At 46.9% G+C, this 20,051-nt stretch overlaps 1 protein-coding gene across 1 annotated transcript in view; it reads left to right on the forward strand.

The window, feature by feature from the left end:
* LOC132437657 (ATP-binding cassette sub-family A member 17-like) overlaps positions 1 to 20,011 on the forward strand; it is an 80,658-nt gene extending 60,647 nt beyond the window's left edge. Inside the window, 10 exon segments of the mRNA XM_069541383.1 lie at positions 50 to 89; positions 92 to 265; positions 5,903 to 6,057; positions 13,750 to 13,937; positions 15,155 to 15,325; positions 15,577 to 15,767; positions 15,900 to 15,973; positions 16,439 to 16,776; positions 18,868 to 18,928; positions 19,613 to 20,011. Of these exon segments, the coding sequence (XP_069397484.1) occupies positions 50 to 89; positions 92 to 265; positions 5,903 to 6,057; positions 13,750 to 13,937; positions 15,155 to 15,325; positions 15,577 to 15,767; positions 15,900 to 15,973; positions 16,439 to 16,776; positions 18,868 to 18,928; positions 19,613 to 20,011 (1,791 nt within the window).
* Positions 20,012 to 20,051: the final 40 nt, after the last annotated feature.

Genomic DNA, 20,051 nt, shown 5'->3' on the forward strand with positions numbered 1-20,051 from the left:
TAGGACTGACTCTTAGTGACTTTTCCAAATTCTACCCTGCTTTCCAAAGGTGGTGTTTTTGTACTATGATGAAGAAGCTTTTACACACCAGAAAACATCCCTGCTGTTGTCTTGATGCTAACGCTCTATGCCTCTATCATCCCCTTCATCTACCTGACCAGCTTCTGCTTTGACAATGCGGGTAGCGCCTGTGTTAAGCTCATCATCACGCTCACCTTTTTGAGCATCGACCCCCTTGTTCTCGTCTCAGTCACAAGTGAAAAAGGTGAGGACCGTTACGGCTACACATCACACATCTTTAACTTTCCCTCCAGCAGCCACAGAAGTTGTACCCATGAAAACGTGTGTCTGCCAGGGGCCTGTGTGAGGCTCTTCTCAGCAGCTGTCAATGGAAGAGCCCCAAACTGTCAACGTCCCAAACATGCATCTCCAGGAGGACAGTGACACACAGTGGTTATATTCATCAGCAGAGTATGCTCAGCAGCAAAGAGGGAATAGATGCTCACCACGTGCAGCAGTGCAAACAAACATCAAAACAGGGTGCTACGTGGAAGAGGCACACTCTGAGCTAGAAAAGCGTTTGGCTCAGAGCTGGGGGGAGGGGGTCCACCACATGGAGACCTTAGGGAACTTTCTGGAGTGTTGGAAACACTCTGTATCTTGATCCAGGTGTTGGTTACATGGACATAAATATTTGTCAAAATTCATCAAACTGTCCACTTATGATCATGCATTTCACTGAAATAAATTATTCCTCAGTTTAAAAGAAAGTAATAGGGCTTCCCTGGTGGTGCAGTGGTTGAGAGTCTACCTGCCGATGCAGGGGACACGGGCTCGTGCCCCGGTCTGGGAAGATCCCACATGCCGTGGAGCCGCTGGGCCCGTGAGCCATGGCCGCTGTGCCTGTGCGTCCAGAGCCTGTGCTCCGCAACTGGAGAGGCCACAACAGTGAGAGGCCCGCGTACCACACACACACACACAAAAAAGGTAATAATAAGCCAGGGTTGGATGAAGGCTGCTTGGTGACGTGCAATTAGAGTCAAAGAAACTGAGGGGTGAGCCATCTTCACACCACATCCTTTAAAACCGACGTCTTCATGTCTGTGCTGCCGTCTCTCTCTGGGTCAGATATCCATGATCATATTTTACCTCTGTAAGGCTTTTTTTCATTTGTTTTTATGCTGACCACCTCCTTCAAATTGACTTTGGGGTTTTGTTCATTTCTTTCTTTTAATTTAAAAATATGTTAACAGCTTCTTCTGCTTTCATCTTGGGAGTCATTCTGTCTCTTAAAGGACGTGTGTGTATTCTCTATTTTGAATTTATTTTACTAGTTTAACTCTCAGAGTTTGTGGTGCCTTTTCCAGTTCTCATACATACCACCTGTGGAATTTCAGAGATGGAATTATTTTCATCTGAGAGGATCATAAAAGTGACAGTGTTTTGACTTTATGATTGAAATAGAACAAAAAGCACACTGCAGGCAGAGGAAAGGGGATACACAAAGGCCTGTCCTGAGGGAAGCCAAATCCAGCAGTTCTCAGCTGTAAACTCCATCTGAGATTCACTGATCAGCACTTAAAGACATCCTGCATGATTCCGACACAGGTGGTACAGGGAATCACTCTGAGAAATGTTTGCCCTAATCTCCAGGGAGAATCTAAGGATTCCTCCCTTTCTCCTCTTCTCTGTCGCTCAACCCACCCGAGAGGGACAAGCACCTGAAAGTCCAAGGACACTGAGGGCCCTGATGGGAGCAGAGCTTTTAGAGAAGATGACCAAGCTAGCACCTGACTCTCTGGACATTCTCTCTGGATCCTTTGGCCTTGCTGGGATCTGTTTCTTCTTAGATTCCTTCATACTATTTCTTCTCTTCCCTCCAATGCAGCAATACAGGGACCAAGGCACTTCTTCTGCTTAGCAGGAGGCAACTGCTAAAACTAACTGGAAATCGGGTGAGTCAAAGAGGAGGGAGGGGGCTTCCCTGGTGGCGCAGTTGTTGAGAGTCCGCCTGCCGATGCAGGGGACACTGGTTCGTGCCCTGGTCCGGGAGGATCCCACATGCCGCAGAACGGCTCGGCCTACGAGCCGTGGCCGCTGAGCCTGTGTGTCCAGAGCCTGTTGCTCCGCAACGGGAGAGGCCACAACAGTGAGAGGCCCGCGTACCGCAAAAAATAATAATAATAAAATAAAAAAATAAAAAGAGGGAGGCTGGGACAAGGCAAGAAGCTTCACCTCTGGTCTGGGGAAAAGGATGCCAGGGCCTTCACAGGCTCCATCCCTACTCCCTGAGAAAGAAAACTATACATTAGAGGCTGGCCCTTGGCCCTTGTACACATGCCCTAGAGGCCTCATTAAGATGCTGTCACCATGGCAGTAGACAGAGAGTTATGAAAGCTAAATCTGAGCTCTTTTTCTTGAGACTCTACTAAAACGATAGCAAAGGAAATAAAAATGTATGAATTCACAATGAAGAAACATCTAAAGTGCATTCAGAGGGGAAAATGGCTGAGCAAGTATCTAATTTAGCAACACAGAATCCTCGAGAGGCTTGGGACCACAGAGAAAGGGAGTGAAACAGTCTGTTCCATCTCCACTGGCCCTACTACCACTCCCCACCTGGAAGCAGTCAGAGATCCCTCCTCTTGATGAATTGAAACTGCTTCCAAAAGAGACCTAAACATTATGGACTGGTCCCCTGCCTAATTGCCTTAAAATGTAGCCTGCCCCCTACCTCCATAAACAAAGCTAGCAAATCACCTCCTGGTGCCTCATTTGTCTCTCTGAATAGACAGACCAATCAAGGATCACTGATCACTTGAGGATGGCAGCCAAGAAAAGACTAAAACAAACCAACAAAAAGGAGACACAGGGGTAGGGCCATGCAGGAAACAAAACCAAACAAAACAAAGATTTTGGAAAAGATTGCATCTATTAAACAACAGAATTCCATGAAGAAGAAAAACTTTGAGGACAAGAAAGAGCTGATTGCCAAAATAAAAATTTAGCAGAAGTGTTGGAAGATAAAGTCAATTAACCTGCCAAAGTAGAGCAAAAAGATAAGAGAAATAGGAGAAGTTGAGAAAAAAGGCAGGTAACGTGAGAGTAAGTCCAGGAGATGCTATTATATTCAATTGATAAGCATTCCAGAAAGAGAAAACAGAGGAAATGAAGTTGAGGAAACTACCAAAGAAATAAAGCAAAAATATTTCCCAGAGTTGAAAAAACAAACTTCAAGATTGAAGGGATCCATCAAATATCCAACACTGAATGAAAAAAGACCCAGATGCTTCCTAGATGACAACGAGTTCTATACTGAATTCACTTGTCAGTCAGGTGTATGGACAGAACAAAGACAATTTCAAATGGGCAAACAGAAATTGAAGTCACCACGTCACTTTCTTGGAAAGTTAAGGATATAGGCCAGCAAAGTGAAGGAGTAAAGTAAAGGAGAAAGAAGACACAAGATCCAGAAAAGGATGAATCCCACCCAGGAATGTGGCAGAGAAAAGTCCTTCAGTTGGAGGGCTAGATATGGATGGTTTGTGACCTCTCCTCAGTCTTCAACAAGCTTTGGAGTAGGATCCGCAGAGAAGGAAGGAAGGAAGGAAAACAAGCAGAAGTTGTAAATATCTGTTCCTTTGATTACACGTATTGTTGGTGAACTGATTCTGGTTAGGGTGAGCTTGGGGCATGGGGTTGTCCCCTCTCAGATTTCAACAACTCGTCTCTTAGGGGCCCGAAGATTTTCGCTGAACAGGAGAAGGTCTGGGAGGAGACCGTGGCTGATTGTTCATTCCCAGTCTGGGCTCATGAGCCTTGCTTAGTGGTTAAGTCTTTCTCTCTACCCCACACAGGAGCTGCACTGCTGATGTTCTGGTAGTTTTCCCATCTCCCCTCTACCTCAGTCTCCAGGTTAGATTTCCAAATTTAGAATTCTAAAGAGAAAAAATGAGGAGGACGTGACCCACTGTGTCTCCTTCCCAGAGCCATGTCTGCCATCTTTGCAGCTGTACTGCTGAGGCATGGTCTCCTTGGATGCAGCTGTCTGGTCACCAGAGCCATGACTCTGGGGCCTCAGCGACAGTGTGGAGCCACGACTTCTGAGTTGTGCCCCAAACTGCACCTCCAGCCGCATGGGTGGACCCTGGCTCTGATGCTCAGTTTCTGAGTCCTGGCCCAGGAAATGTTGGTCTGGAGACGTCATATCCAAGTTCACCTCACCATACATCACAGTAGCCTCCACTGACAGGAATTTCACAGATTGACACCCAAAAGCTGTACTACTCTCTAAATCCAAGCCCTGAGAGTAGAGTTCATTTTTTATATGAAGAGTTTATTCAGCCTCTCTTCAGGGAATCTGTAAGTCACACGTCCACAGGCTCTCTCCCTTGGACTACCCACTGGTTTAGAGCTGGTGGTGTGACTAGTCATGAAGTCTGAAATTAGAGCTCTAATCCCACCCAGTTATTTCCCCTTTTTGTTCGTGAGGATATTTTGTGGTTTGTGAAGGGTGGTGGCTAGTAGCACGTGTAGTTATCAGGGATAAGCACGAAGTGGCCTGTTGGGTGGGTGAGGGCTTGATTACATTTGTGGACTGTAAACATGGCCCCACTGCTGGCTCATGACCCAAGCAGCACATTATGAGTTAATCCTCTTACAAATTAATTAGCTTATGAGTAGCATATTTATTTTGCAGAGCAGTTGTGTTTATTTGTTGTAAATAAACATTTAAAATATTTTAAATATAACACAGTTTATTTATAACCCCGTTTGGCATTTCTTCACTTTTCAATATAACATGAACCTAAAAACTTGGCTTCTCAAACCTCTAAGAGACCCCAGTTTCTGTGTATTTATTTTATAACCAGCCAGTTTACTGACCTCTCTTTTATTTCTTTTTTTTAAATGAAGTATAGTTGATTTACAATATTGTGTTAATTTCTGCTGTACAGCAATGTGATTCAGTTATATACATATATACATTCTTTTCCATTATGCTTTATCATAGGATATTGAATAGAGTTCCCTGTGCTATACAGTAGGACCTTGTTGTTTATCTATCCTATGCGTAATAGCTTACATCTGCTAATCCCAGCCTCCCACTCCACTCCATCCCTCCCCCAACCCCCTCCCCCTTGGCAACCACATGTCTGTTCTCTATGTCTGCGAGTCTATTCTGTTCTCTCTTTTTTTTTTGGCTGCAAGGCTTTTGGGATCTTAGTTCCCCGACCAGGGATCAAACCCGTGTCCCCTGCATTGGAAGTGTGGAGTCCTAACCACTGGACCACCAGGAAGTTCCCTTTCTTTTATTTCTAATAGCTCTTTGATTGATTCTTGTGGCTTTTCTAGGTACATGATAATGTACAGCATTTGCAAATAATGATGGTTTTGGCTTTACAAACTGTACAGGCAGGAACTGTGTTCTTACCTACCTGTAAGATGACACTCAAATAACTCCAAAGCTGGCCCACCAGACCCTCCTGTCTGGCCCTAACTCATTTGTAAACCTCCAGCCTTCAAATCCACTGCTTCCACAGGTGCATCCCATTCTGCAGCCACGTTCTTGCTGGTTTTCTCAAACACACCAAGCTCTTTCTGATTTGTCTGCATAAACAATAGGAATAGAAGTAAAACGACAGGTTCAGGAAGCACTGCAAAAGAAAAATACTTATGGCTTGGAGGTTGAATGACTACAGGGGAAGAGGGAACACTGGGAGTCAGGGAGAACCTGATTCCGGTCTTGGGCCTGGCAGTGTGACGTGCAGAGACAGATATAGCAACAGATAGAGATAACAGATCCTTTATACAGGATAAAAGGCACAGTGAGTTCAGAGAGTTGCTAGGGGATGTTCCCTTTTCTTCCTGAAAGAAGAGTTAATATTTTCTATTCCCCTCACAGATCTAGGCTACACAAAAGTCTCAGAGTCTTTGGATCACACATTTCTACCGCTTCCAGGCCACTGCCTGGGGATGGCTTTCTCCAACTTATATTACAACTTTGAACTACAGAAGTTTTGCAATGCCAAGAGCCTGAACCAGACTGAGTGCAATCAAGTTTGTGAGTATTGCAAACAGAATTTGTTAATTACATTTTTTTATTGAGATATAATTCATAGAAAATTCACCCTTTTAAAGTATACAATTCATTGGCTTTTTGTATATTCACAAGGTTGTACAACCATCATCACCATCTAATTCTAGAACATTTTCGTCACCTGAAAAAAAGAAATACCCCATCCATTAACAGTCACTTCCCATTCCCTTTTCCCCCAAGCGTCTGACAACCAATAATCTACTTTCTGTCTCTATGGATTTGCCTGTTCTGGACATTTCATGTAAATGGAATCATATACTATGTGACCTTCTGTATCAGGCTTCTTTCACTTACAACAATGTTTTTGAGGTTCATCCAGGTTTTGGTGTGCGTCGCTACTTTGTTCCTTCTTATGGCTGAATGATATTCCATTGCATAGATAGACTACAATTTGTTTATCCATTCATCAGTTGATGGACATTTGGGTTGTCTCTACATTTTGGCTATTATGAATAATGCTGCTGTGAACATTCACGTACAAGTTTCTGTTTGAACATGTTTTCAGTTATCTTGAGTATATACCTAGGAGTGGGTTTGCTGGGTCTTATGGTGACTCTATTTAGCTTTTTCAGGAACCACCAAACTATTTTCACAGTGGCTGCACCATTTTACATTTCACTAGCAATGTATGAGGGTTCCAATTTATCCACATCCTTTCAACACCTTTTAAAATTAATTATTTTCTTAAATTGTGGAAAAATATATACGAAGTTTACCATTTTAACCATTTTTACATGTACAGTTCGGTGGCATTAAGTACATTCATATTGTTGTGCAACCATCATAAACATTATCTCCAGAACTTTTTTCAACTTGCAAAACTGAAACTCTGAATCCATGAAACACTAACTCCCCATCTCCCTCCCCCCAGCCCCTGGCAGCTATCATTCCACTTTCCATCTCTATGAGTTTGACTACTCTAGGTACCTCATATGAAACATTTTAATTCCTTTCTCATTTCCTTTTGGGTATATTCTATAGCTATGTTCTTTGTGGTTACCATGGGAATTACATTTAACATCCTAAAGTTATAACATTCTAATTTGAATTTATATCAGTTTAACTTCAAAAACATATAAAAACTGCTCCTATACAGCCCCTAAAAACCCCCTCCTGATATTTACACCCTTGAGTAGTCCCCTCCCAGATTGTACCAGGGTTGGTCTGTGTGACTGACAGAATACTGTAGAAGAGATGGCATGTCACTTCTGAGATTGGGTTATGAAAGACACTGCAGCTTATGTTTTGAGTACACTCTCCCCTTCACATCACTCACTCTGGGGGAAGCTAGTGGCCATGTCATGAAGACAGGGGACTTCCCTGGTGGTCCAGTGGTTAAGAATCTGCCTTGTGCCACAACTACTGAGCCCATGCCACAACTATGGAGAGAAGCCTGCACACCGCAAGGGAAGATCCCATGTGCTGCAACTAAGACCTGACACAGCCAAAAAAGAAAATAAATAAATATTTAAAGAAAAAAGAAGACACTCAGGCAGCCCTGTGGATTATAAAAAATAGTCAATAGAAGACAATAAGTGCGAGAGAAAAAGAAACAAAGAACACATGGGACAAGTAGGTAGCCCTAATAAGATGGTAGATTTAAATTCAAATATATTAATAATTGCATTATATATAAATGGACTAAAGACTCCAATTAAAAGATTAAGATTGTTAGAGAAGATAGGTTAAACACAGAGTTACCATATGACCCAGCAATTTCACTCCTAGGTATATATCCAAGAGAACTGAAAAGTTACATTCACACAAAAATTTGTACATGAATGTTTATAGCAGCATTTTTCACAGTAGCCAAAAGGTGGAATCAGCCCAAATGTCCACCAACAAACAGATGAATGGATAAAAAAAATGTGATCTATCCCTGCAATAGGATATTATTCAACCATAAAAAGGGGACTTCCCTGGTGGTGCAGTGGTTAAGAATCTGCCTGCCAATGCAGGGGACACGGGTTCGAGCCCTGGTCCAGGAAGATCCCACATGCCGTGGAGCAACTAAGCCCCTGTGCCACAACTACTGAGCCTGCACTCTAGAGCCCACGAGCCACAACTACTGAGCCTGTGTGCCACAACTACTGAAGCCCGCATGCCTAGAGCCCGTGCTCCACAACAAGAGAAGCCACCACAATGAGAAGCCTGCACACCATAACAAAGAGTAGCCCCCACTTGCCACAGCTAGAGAAAGCTTGTGCGCAGCAATGAAGACTCAACACAGCCAAAAATAAATTAATTAATTTAAAAAAACATAAAAAGGAAAGCACTGACACACACTACAATATGGATGGACCTTAAATACATGATGCTAAGTGAAAGAAGCAAGTCACGAAAGGCCACAGATTGTGTGATTCTGTTTGTATGGAATATCCAGAACAGGAAATCTGTGGAGACAGTAAGTAGACTAGTGGGGAAAGTGGGCAGTAACTGTTCATGAATTTGAAGTTGCTCTGCGGAGGAGTGATGAAATGCTGTAAAGTTGATTGTGATCATGGACCACCACTGTGACTACATTAAAAACCATTGAACTGAACACATCTGATGGGTGATTGTGGTAAATGGATGAATTGTATGGTATGCTAATTATATCTCAATAAGCTGTTGTAAAAAAGAAAGAAGGAATGAACAAATGAACAAACAAAGGAATAAAAGACAAAACAAGACAGGTCAAGGGCAGATGGTCGTGGAGAGACCCTCCCACTGGCATAATTGTCATCAATCATCCATCCAACAGACATTTACTGAAGCTCACAGACAAGAAAGTATGAACCTACTCCATAAACTCAAATGATAAGAAGTGCTACATTTCTTTGTATTATTTAAAATCAAGTGGCATCTGCCTATAAGACCTTCATCCTGCCTGGCTGGCAAGAAATTGGATTTCAGTCTCCCTGGAACCCATCTGCACATCACCTCCTGGCAATTTGTGAAAATTCATAGTTGGAAATATAGAATTTAAATACAGTTAAACCTGCTCCTCCACGTCTCCATTTCTCCTAGAAATCTCACATGGATTAATCTCATCAGCAAACTCTAACAGAGCTATATCCTTGCTCTCTTCCTTTGTGAGCCTTCTGCTTACCACCCTTTATCTGTACAAATATTTTTTAATTTTATTTATTTATTTTTTTTGCGGTACATGGGCCTCTCACTGTTGTGGCCTCTCCCGTTGCAGAGCACAGGCTCCGGACGCGCAGGCTCAGCGGCCATGGCTCACGGGCCCAGCCGCTCCGCGGCATGTGGGATCTTCCTGGACCGGGGCACGAACCCGCGTCCCCTGCATCAGCAGGCGGACTCTCAACCACTGCGCCACCAGGGAAGCCCCTGTACAAATATTTTTAAGCATTCTTTCACATTTCCTAAAATACATTCTTACCAGAATCTGCTAGTATTCTAAAAATCAGCAGTGACTTCTGAGAGTCCACATGCGTTTCTGTCAGAGTTACTCACTCAGAATCATTCGGCTCCACTGTGGGATTGTCATTGGTCCATGGTGCCACCATGCTCTGAGCAGGACTCCTTGGCCATCCCAGATGAGCCACCATGGCAACAGGCTTACTGCAAACTCAGGTGTGTAAGAAACATCACATTTCTTCATTTTCTTTGCATCAAATGATAACATTTTCAAGCCTTCTATCCCAAAATTTGTTCATGAAATAGAAAGCCTATATAGACCAAAACTGCAGGTAAAATTGAAATAATGATTAAAGATCTACCCCTTCTTAAAAGAGTCTAGGCTAAAAGGGATTGATGGGCAAGTATACCAACCACCACCAAACAGTTATTTCCTTCTTGTATAACCGCTTCAGAAGCATAGGTGAGAAGACAGAGCGCTACCCAATCTTAAGCGAAAAACCAAAGACAGTATCCAACATGAGCCATAGGCCAATTTCATACAGGAACATAAATACCCTAAATAAGATATTAACAATACAAATTCAGCAGTATATTGAAAGAATAAAAATTACAATCATCAGGTTTATTCCAGAAATGTAAGTAAGGTTTAACAGTAGGAAATCCACCAATGTAAAGCACTACCTTCACAGATGAAAGGAGAAAAATATTTATCAATAGAAGCTGAAAAAGCATTTAATAAAAACTCAGTACCCACTCATGATTTTTTTTTTTTTTTTTTTTTTTTGTGGTACGCAGGCCTCTCAGTTGTGGCCTCTCCCGTTGCAGAGCACAGGCTCCGGACATGCAGGCTCAGCGGCCATGGCTCACGGGCTTAGTTGCTCCACGGCATGTGGGATCTTCCCGGACCAGGGCACGAACCCGTGTCCCCTGCATTGGCAGGCAGACTCTCAACCACTGGGCCACCAGGGAAGCCCTGATTTTTTTTTAACTCTTAGCAAACTGTCTTGAGAAAAAAGAACAGAGCTGGAGATATCATGTTCCCTGTCTTCAGACTATACTACAAAGCTCCAATAATCAAAACTGTATGGTACTGGCATAAAAACAGACACATAGATCAATGGAACAGAATAGAGAGCCCAGAAATAAACCCATGCGCTTATGGTCAACTAATCTACAACAAAGGAGGCAAGAATACATAACAGAGAAAAAACAGTCTCTTCAATAAGGTGCTGGAAAAACTGTAAAAGAATGTGTAAAAGAGTGAAATTAGAACATTTTCAGATACAAACTACTATATATAAAATAGATAAATAACAATGTCCTACTGTATAGCATAGGAAACTATATTCAACATCTTATAATAAACCACAATGGAAAAGAAGATGAAAAAGAATATATATGTATAACTGAATCACTTTGCTGTATACCAGAAACTCACACAAGATTGTAAATCAACTATACTTCAGTAAAAAACTAAAAAAGAAATTAGAACACCATGGTTTTCTCACACCATTTACAAAAATAAACTCAAAATGGATTAAAGATAAAATGTAAGAGCAGAAACCATAAAACTCCTAGAAGAGAACATAGAACACTCTTTGACATAAATCATAGCAGTATCTTTTTTGAATCTGTCTCCTACGGCAAGGGAAACAAAAGGAAAAATAAACAAATGGGACCTGATTAAACTCAAAAACTTTTGCTCAGCAGAGGAAGCCATCAACAAAATGAAAAGGCAACATACTGAATGGGAGAAAATATTTGCAAGTGTTATGACTGATAAGGAGTTAATATCCAAAATATATAAAGAGCTCATACAACTCAATATCAAAAAAAGAAACAACCTGATTAAAAAATGGGCAGAAGGGAATTCCCTGGATGTCGAGTGGTTAGGACTCCGTGTTTTCACTGCCAAGGACGCAGGTTCAATCCCTGGTTGGGGAAGTAAGATACCACAAGCCATGCAGTACAGCCAAAAAAAAAAAAAAAAAAAAAAATAGTGGGCAGAAGACCTGAATAAGCATTTTTCCAAAGAAGACACGCAGATGGCCAACAGGCACATGAGAAGATACTCAACATCACTAGGCATCAGAGATATGCATATCAAAACCACAGTGAGCTATCTCCTCACACCTGTCAGAATGGCTATCATCAAAAAGTCTACAAATAACAGATGATAGTGAGGATGTGGAGAAAAGGAAACCGTCACCTACTGTTGGTGGGAATGTAAATTGGTGCAGCCACTGTGGAAAACGGTAAGGAGGTTCCTCAAAAAACTAAAAACAGAACTACCATATGATCCAGCAATTCCACGTCTGGGTATATATCCAAAGAAAACTAAAACACTAATTCTAAAAGATACATGCTCCCCAATGTTCATAGTAGCATTGTTTACAATAGCCAAGATATGGAGGCAACCTAAGTGTCCATCAACAGATGAATGGATAAGGAAGATGTGGTATGTATGTGTGTGTGTATATATATATATAAACAAAGCAATATTACTCAGCCATAAAAAAGAATGAAATTCTGCCATTTGCAACAACATGGATGGACCTAGAAAGTATTATGCTTAGTGAAATAAGTCAGACACAGAAAGACAAACACTGTATATTATCACTTATATGTGGAATCTAAAAAATAAAACGAATGTATATAACAAAACAGAAACAGACTCACAGACGTAGAGAACAAATTAGTGGTTACCAGTGGGGAGGGGCAAGATGGGGGGGATTAAGAGATACAAACGACCATGTATAAAATAAATAAGCAACAAGCATATATTGTACAGCACAGGGAAATACAGCCTTTTTTTGTAATAAATGGAGGAACATCTATAAAACTATTGAATCACTATGTTGTATACCTGAAACTAATATTATAAATCAACTATACTTCAATAAAAAAAATTTTTTAGCAAAGTAGAAATAGAAGAAACATTAGGTTAAAATCAGTTGATAAAGGCAATCAGAAATCTTTATATTTAATACTGAAATATTTGAAGCATCTTCATTCAAGTCATCTGCGTTTTTCTTCTCAGCAGTTCCCTCCAGACTAGTGACATCTGTCTTCAGGGGAAGCCCCAGTCTGGGAATCCAAAGCCCTGTCTTGGGCTTCCCTGGTGGCGCAGTGGTTGAGAGTCCGCCTGCCAATGCAGGGGACATGGGTTCGTGCCCCGGTCCGGGAAGATCCGACATGCCGCGGAGCAGCTGGGCCCATGAGCCATGGCCGTTGAGCCTGCGCGTCCGGAGCCTGTGCTCTGCAACGGGAGAGGCCACAACAGTGAGAGGCCCGCGTACCGCAAAAAAAAAAAAAAAAAAAAAAAGCCCTGTCTTTAGTTGGGTGATGCAAATGTTCTTCCCTAAGCAGACATTCCAGGTGATTTTCTGGTTTGCACCCCGTCATGGTCTCCCCACACGCCACCCCCAGATGGCAGAGCCCAGAGCTGTCCAGCTGCTTTAAAGGGAGGAGGAAAGGAGAAGGAAGAACACTGATTATCTTTCAAAAATGGTATCATACTATTGTCATCTTCTATTCCAGGGGAGCTCTTGAACATGGGCACAAATCAGGGTGGTTTGCTGCAAGTTCATAACGGCAAAAACTTGGAAATATCACATATGTGCCTGAATATTTTATAAACAGCCAACTCAAATCTAGAAATGTTTCCTGGATGACTAAGTAGCAGTTAAACTGAGCTGGAGTAGGTTTGTATTTACTGACCAAGGAAGATCTTTAAGACGTAATGGCGAGTTAAAAAAGCAAGTTGCAGAATGGTAGATAAAGGATGATACTGTTTGCAACACAGTTGGTCCCCTATGGGGAGCACCCAGCCGTGCAAAAGTTTGGAAGTGCACCCCCATGTGACTGCACTGCCCGGGGCGTGCCCTGCCAAGAGACTCCAGCAGCCTTACAAAGAAAATCTATTCGTGGGTTACATGTCTAATAGAAAATGTGTTTAAAGGGGAAATAATAAAGCGTCTTCTGCTGACCATATACTTGGAAGGTGACAAGAGGTAGGGAGCACTGGGCACTGAGGTTTCCTGCCAGGCAGGCAGGAAATAAGCACTCCAGCCCCACATGCACCCTCCAGAATTGGGGTTCACGCCACCAGCAAGTGCTGCATCCAGACTCCTGAACGTCACTGTTGGACCTTGGCACCCCATGGCACATATCTGTTCATGTGGCACACATGGGGGTGCACAGGACAGAGGCAGGGTCCAGGCCCCTGCCCAACTGGCAGCTTTCCTTCTGACACGCCTACCCCTTGGGCTGTGTTCCAACCCCAGGTGAGGCAGTGGATCGGCTACTCTCCCCAGTTTGATGTCCTGCTGGACCACATGACGGACAAGGAGACACTGGTCATGTACGCCCAGCTCCGGGGCATCCCCAAGCTCCACATCAGTGCCTGTGTGGACCAAATTCTTGATGATTTACTCATGTACACGTACGCCAACAACCTGGTGAAGACCTACAGGTGAGACTTGGGGCTCCCTCGGCCCTTCCCCCTCCGGTAATAAGATGTGTTGTGGTTCTTCTCAGTGCTGAGGGGTAGGGCAAGGCGTGTCAGCGCCGTGCTTGGGGTAGTTTTGTGGTCCATGCCACTGCGTGGATTTTTGGGAAGATGGCCTCCCTCCCCTGTAAGAATGGGTCAATGGCCTGGGCTGCCCCAAGGCACAGCTTCCTCTTGGCCCCAGGCAGTTATGTGGCTGAGGACGGGCTGATGCACCATTGGTATTATTCTTCCTGTCGCTTCACAAAGGGCTTCTGATTTCTGGTAGACTTGCATTTCAAGCACACACTACCTTATCCCGCTCTGTATGAGGCATCTGAGCTGTTGTTCTGCTGAGAAGCCTGGGGGATTCCTCAGTCTTATGTTGCCAATGATCCTAACCCAACTCCAGTTAGCTTAAACAAAGCAAGGCCACACATGTCCGGAATCCCAGGCCACCCCTCGAGTTGTGCACAGCGCCCCTGCAGGCTGGCAGCAGTACCCCACTCCCGGGACAGGGAAGTCAGAGGCGGTTAGATGGTGTTGCTCTGTCTCTTTCTTCTGTTGACTTCGGTTTCAAGCATGTTTTTGTGTTTCCTTGCATCTTCTGATGATTAAATGAGTTAACACCTGGGATGTTTAGAACAGTGCCTTGTACATTGTAAATGCTATGTGTTCATTAAATAAAGTTAGCTAAAACGGCCGTATGGGGCTTCCCTGGTGGCACAGTGGTTGAGAGTCCGCCTGCTGATGCAGGGGACATGGGTTCGTGCCCCGGTCCGGGAAGATCCCACATGCCGCGGAGCGGCTCGGCCCGTGAGCCATGGCCGCTGAGCCTGCGCGTCTGGAGCCTGTGCTCCGCAATGGGAGAGGCCACAACAGTGAGAGGCCCACGTACCGCAAAAAAAAAAAAAAAAAAAGGCCCTATGCTCTTATCCCCCTAACATCCATAGAGACCCTCAAATGAGATTCATGGACCATGTGCTCACCCTGGACCTATCCCTGTGTCCAGGGAAATGGTTTAGATGCTGAGTGGACAGCCAAGTCACAGTGCACCCCTGAGGGAGGGTGGTGGGCCATATTATTGAATGCCCCACCGTGGGGCGTGAGCACTTTCTTAATAGAGAAGAAAAAAGGGGGGAGGATTGTACTACTGGAAACTTAAGATTGCCAATCACCCAACTTCTCCCCCTCTGCCCCAGCGGTGGCAACAAGCGGAAGCTGAGCACCGGCACTGCCTTGCTTGGAGAGCCCACAGTCATCTTCCTGGACGAGCCATCCACTGGCATGGACCCCGTGGCCCGGAGCTTGCTCTGGGGCACCGTTGCGAGGGCCTGCAGGTCTGGCAAGGCCATTGTCATCACCTCCCACAGGTAAAGCCAGGACCGGGGCTGAGGGAGGGGTGGGCCGGGAGGGGCTGGGTGGAGAGAAGACCTGTCAGCATCTGGTAAGAGTCTGTGAGGAGAGTCCCCAGGCTCTACCATGTGGGCCACACCCTGAGCATGGGAATCAGGAACAGCCTGATCTGGGCATCAACACCTTCCTATCTGCACAAGCCTTTGACGTGGATGGTGGGCATCAGCATCTCCCAGCCGTTTGTCAGGCCTCCACTCCCTCTCCCCAGCATGGAGGACTGTGAGGCCTTGTGCACCTGGCTGGCCATCATGGTGCAGGGTCAGTTCAAGTGCCTGGGCAGCCCACACAACCTCAAGAGCAAGTTTGGCAGTGGCTACTCCCTACGGGCCAAGATCTGGAGCGACAGGCAGCAGGAGGCCCTGGAAGAGTTCAAGGCATTCGTGGACCTGACCTTCCCAGGTATGTGCTGCTGTGCAGAGGTCATCTGTGCATCTGTCCATCCCTGACCCCTGGGACGAGGGCCACGATTCCAGGGGCCTGGGCCGCCCTCCCCTGGCCATCCAGCCCGGCCCTCAGGGGGACACTGTTCAGGCAGTGTCCTGGAAGATGAGCACCAAGGGATGGTCCATTACCACCTGCCTGGCAATGACCTCAGCTGGGTGAAGGTGAGCACATACCTGGGCATCAGAGGGAGCACACCTCTGATGTCACCCACTTTCTGGTGTTCTCTCTTTCGGGTGGAAGTCTTATTCAGTGCTGCTGCAACATTCACATGGATTTCATAGAAAATAAGAATGTTTGAGTTGGAAGGGACCTCGGATGTCAGCTCCCCCCGCCCCCTCATTTCACAGAGAGGTGAGCAGACCCAGAGAGGGGACACCATATGCCCAGGGTCACACAGCAATCCAGGGACCCAGCTGGGGCCTCTGCCTTCTGGCACCACTCACAGCCAGGGTCCCTTTCCCTAAAATCACAGAGAGCTCAATTCTGTAGGACTGACTTCTTGAGAGGTGGTCTGGGAGCAGCTGAGAGAGGGATGGGCCTTTGGGGGGCTTTGTAACAACCCCAAAGACCCTTCCTCTCCCCTTCCCTGTGCCCATCATCTATAGCGGCTTCCTCGTTTCCCACAGGTGTTTGGCATTTTGGAGCAAGCCAAGAAAAAGTACATGTTGGAAGACTACTCAGTCAACCAGATCTCTCTGGAGGACATCTTCCTGAGCTTCACCTGCCCTGTGCCCCCCAACCAAGGGGAAAACAAACAAGCGAAGGCAGAACCTGCAGGCCCCTTGTTACCCTTTCCACCTCTCTCTCCACCTTCTTCCCAGCCTCCCTCCCTGCCTCCCTCCCAACCTCCCTCCCAGCCTCCCTCTCCACCTCTCACTCCACCTCCCACTCCATCTTCCTCCCAGCCTTTCTCCCAGCTTTCCTCCCAGCCTCCCTCCTGGCCTCCCACTCCACCTCCCTTCAGGTCTTCCTCCTGGTCTTCCTCCTGGCCTCCCTCCCAGCCTCCCTCACCACTTCCCTCAAAGGCTGTCTTGCTGTAATAAAGAGTTCCCAGTGCCAGGTTAGCCCAGGTGCACACAGCCTGCCATGGGCTGCAAGGGTTACAGAGGCAACTTGAGGACCTAGTGAGCTCAGCTTGAGGGTGGAGGGGTGGGGGCAGCTCTCTACCAGATTTAGGCCACTCACCTTAGAGGCCTGATGGAGGACCCAGGTGCATTTCTGTGGAAAAAGATCCCCTCAAGTCCCACCTGGGTGGCTTTCAGCCTCACTGAGACCTGGCCATAGAAGCAGCCTCAGAGGAACAACACCTGCCATGTCCTGTCAGGAGTATGGAGGCCTGGGGGTGACCATGGTTGTAATGATGCCGTACTTCTGAAGGTAGGAGGAGAGAAGAGATTGACAAGTTTGCAAACTTAAAGCACCATTTTTCAATATTTGGATTTGTGGGGCTCCATTTGTTCTCTGCCCTGGCCCACGCGAGTGTTAGGGGTGAGCCTGTATATGGCCCTCCGTCAACCCATGACGTGGACATGATTATTATCCCATTGCCCAGAAGAGTAAGCTGAGACTTAAGAGATATCCGGCAACTTTCCATGGTCAACAGATGGTAGAGCCAGGATTCAACTCAGGCAGAAGTTCTCAAAGTGGAGTCTGACCAGAAGCATCCACATCATCCAGAAACTTGTTAGAAATGCAGATTCTTAGGCCCCACCCCAAACCCATTGAATCAGAAGTCTGGGGGGTGAGGACCAGCAATCTGTGTTAACAGGTGCTTCTGATGCAGCTCAGGCATGAGAAGAACTAAGCTAAGCCTGTGAGCTCAGACCATCCGGCCTGAGTGCAGATGGGTGTGGCCGTGTACCTTTGTCACGAGGGCTCTCCTCCGAGAAGTGCCCTGCCCAATAGCCTTTCTCCCTGCAGCATGGTCACACCCGCCCCTCTACAAAGCCCCATTCGGCTTCTCCTTTGCAGGTAGTTCTCTCCCTCCCTTCTCAGCTCAGCTCTGGGAAAGTGGTGTCTACCATCCCTGCCCACACTCCCTACCTCCCCTCACCACTCACCAAAAGTACAGCGTTGTCACATGCCTGGCTGCCACACCCACTCCATCCATTTTTCCTGTGACTTCTCTGAGGCATCTCAGTGTCCCCTGCCCCCTTCTCCCCACTGCACCAGGCCCCCCATGGCCCCTCATCTGCCTCCTCTGTAGGCTCCTCTTCCTTTCTCTCCGAGTGGGGGATGCCTCAGGCTCCCAGCCTGCTTCACTTTTCCTTACTCTCCCCTCTGCACCCTGCTACCCTTGAGTTTCTTTCTCATTCACCCCAGGCCTTCAACTGCCATCTTATTCCAGTCAGGAACTTGCCTGAGCTCCCAAAAATCTACTCTTCCAGTGAGTTCTCTCACCTTCCTGAAGCCCAATGGGAAATGGGCTCTTCTCACACCTTCTGGGAGTGGCTCATCACCCCTCTGAGCCCAGGGGCTCTTACTGCCAGGGCAGTGGTTGGGGGTGACGGATGGCATGGCTGCAGCAGAGCCAAGAGAAGAACGCCTATTTCCTGATAAACAAGAAAACTTTACCTCTGAATAAATAAAAAGAGTGGTAAGGACATAGGAGCAAGATAGAGGACAACTGAGAGACTGGTCAGGGTGCCACTTGGACTCCACAGACACGCAGCGTCACAGGGGAGCGAGAGCGTGACTTACTCACTCACTGGTGAAGCCAATGCCACCAAAATCTAACACAGAGAGTGTACCTCTGCCCTGGGGAGACCAGCAACAAAGAAAGTAACAGTGCAGGGGGAGGACAACAAAGTACCAAATTGGGAAACAGTAACCAATGGAAACAAAGGTGAGGTGAAGAAGACTGAAAACCCTTAGGGGTCCTGTGGATTCTCCTGTCCTCTGGTGTGGGAACGTGGGGCATCTGGGGAGCAAGTTCCAAGCTTGCTCTGCTCTACCCACTCCTCTTCCCATGAACATCACCCCTGCCCCTCCTCCACCCCCAGCTTCCAAGGCCTCATATCCCATGCTGTGGTCATCCGTTCGTCTCCTGCTCCAGACTGGCATGGAGCCTTGGCACCATGGCTCCTCTGTGTGTTCGGCTGCTGAGCACAGACCAAGTACCCTGAAGGGGTTCAGCGAGTATAAGTGGTAGCGGGACAGAGTGCTGTCTGAGGCTGTGGGGAAATGGGGGAGGAGAGTCTTGACCATATTCCCCAGCTTCTCCAGGAAAAGCCACTCTGTCCTCTTCCATCAAACACTTCTCCCAGGAGACTGCATTTCTTTCCTTGTCCGAAGGTCTCATGAAAGAGGTGGGATGTGAGCTGGTTGCAGAAAGACAGACTGGGTGGGCACTGCCTAATACCTGAGTAAACAGAACGCTCAGCTGTGGCTGAAAGCAGCCAGTAAAGCAAGCAGGTGTGCACTTCTATTTTAGTTGGGCTCCCAGGTGACCACGAGGAGACATTGGGGACTGACAGGGGACGATATCTAGTCCAAGTGAGAAGGTGAGGGCTTGCCCTGGGCAGGGATGGAGGAGGGGTCCAGGGTGAGCCACGTTTCAAGGGAGGAAGGAGTCAAACGTGTTGCATGAGTCAATGAAGATTTCGAGCACCAGGTCTCTGGACTCCACTTTCTGCATTACGATCTATGCCAACAGCGACTCGGCCACCGAACCAGGGGTCTCCTCGCCTGAAGCAAGGGCTGGAAGAAGGGCGTGCGGCCTCGGGGTGCGGGTCGGAAAGGTCAGGGCCAGCCTCGGTGAGGCGCAGCCCGCGGGTGCCGGCTAGCCTGCGTCCCCGCAGGTAGAAGACCACGTCGGGGTCCCCGCTCCGAGACCCCGGGCTCGGAGGCGCGGCCGGTCCGCTCAGACCTTCACTGACAAACCATTGCACGCCGTGGCCTCCGGTCGCCAGGACCTCTTGCCGCCGAGTCAACCACAAGGCCTAAGCCCAGAACAGGCCAGGTCCACGCGGGCCGGAGCGGATTCAGAGACACTGCTGCAGCCAGGCCCGGAGCCACGCTCCTTAGGGACACCCGCCAGGGCCGGGGAGGCGGGGCGGCCGCGCAAGCTCTACCAATCAACAGCCGGCGTTCGAATTCGCATCCTGGCGCGGCCAATCGCGAGCGTCCGAGCCCGAGTGGGGGGGAGGGGGCGGGGCCCGGCCGAACAGTGGCGCGCGCCCCCCCGGGCGGGCCAATGAGAGCGCCTGGTGCATTTGAAAACTCCGGCGGGCGGCGGGC

This window comes from Delphinus delphis, chromosome 15 (genome assembly GCF_949987515.2).
Source record: "Delphinus delphis chromosome 15, mDelDel1.2, whole genome shotgun sequence".
In the NCBI taxonomy this organism is placed as follows: domain Eukaryota; kingdom Metazoa; phylum Chordata; class Mammalia; order Artiodactyla; family Delphinidae; genus Delphinus; species Delphinus delphis.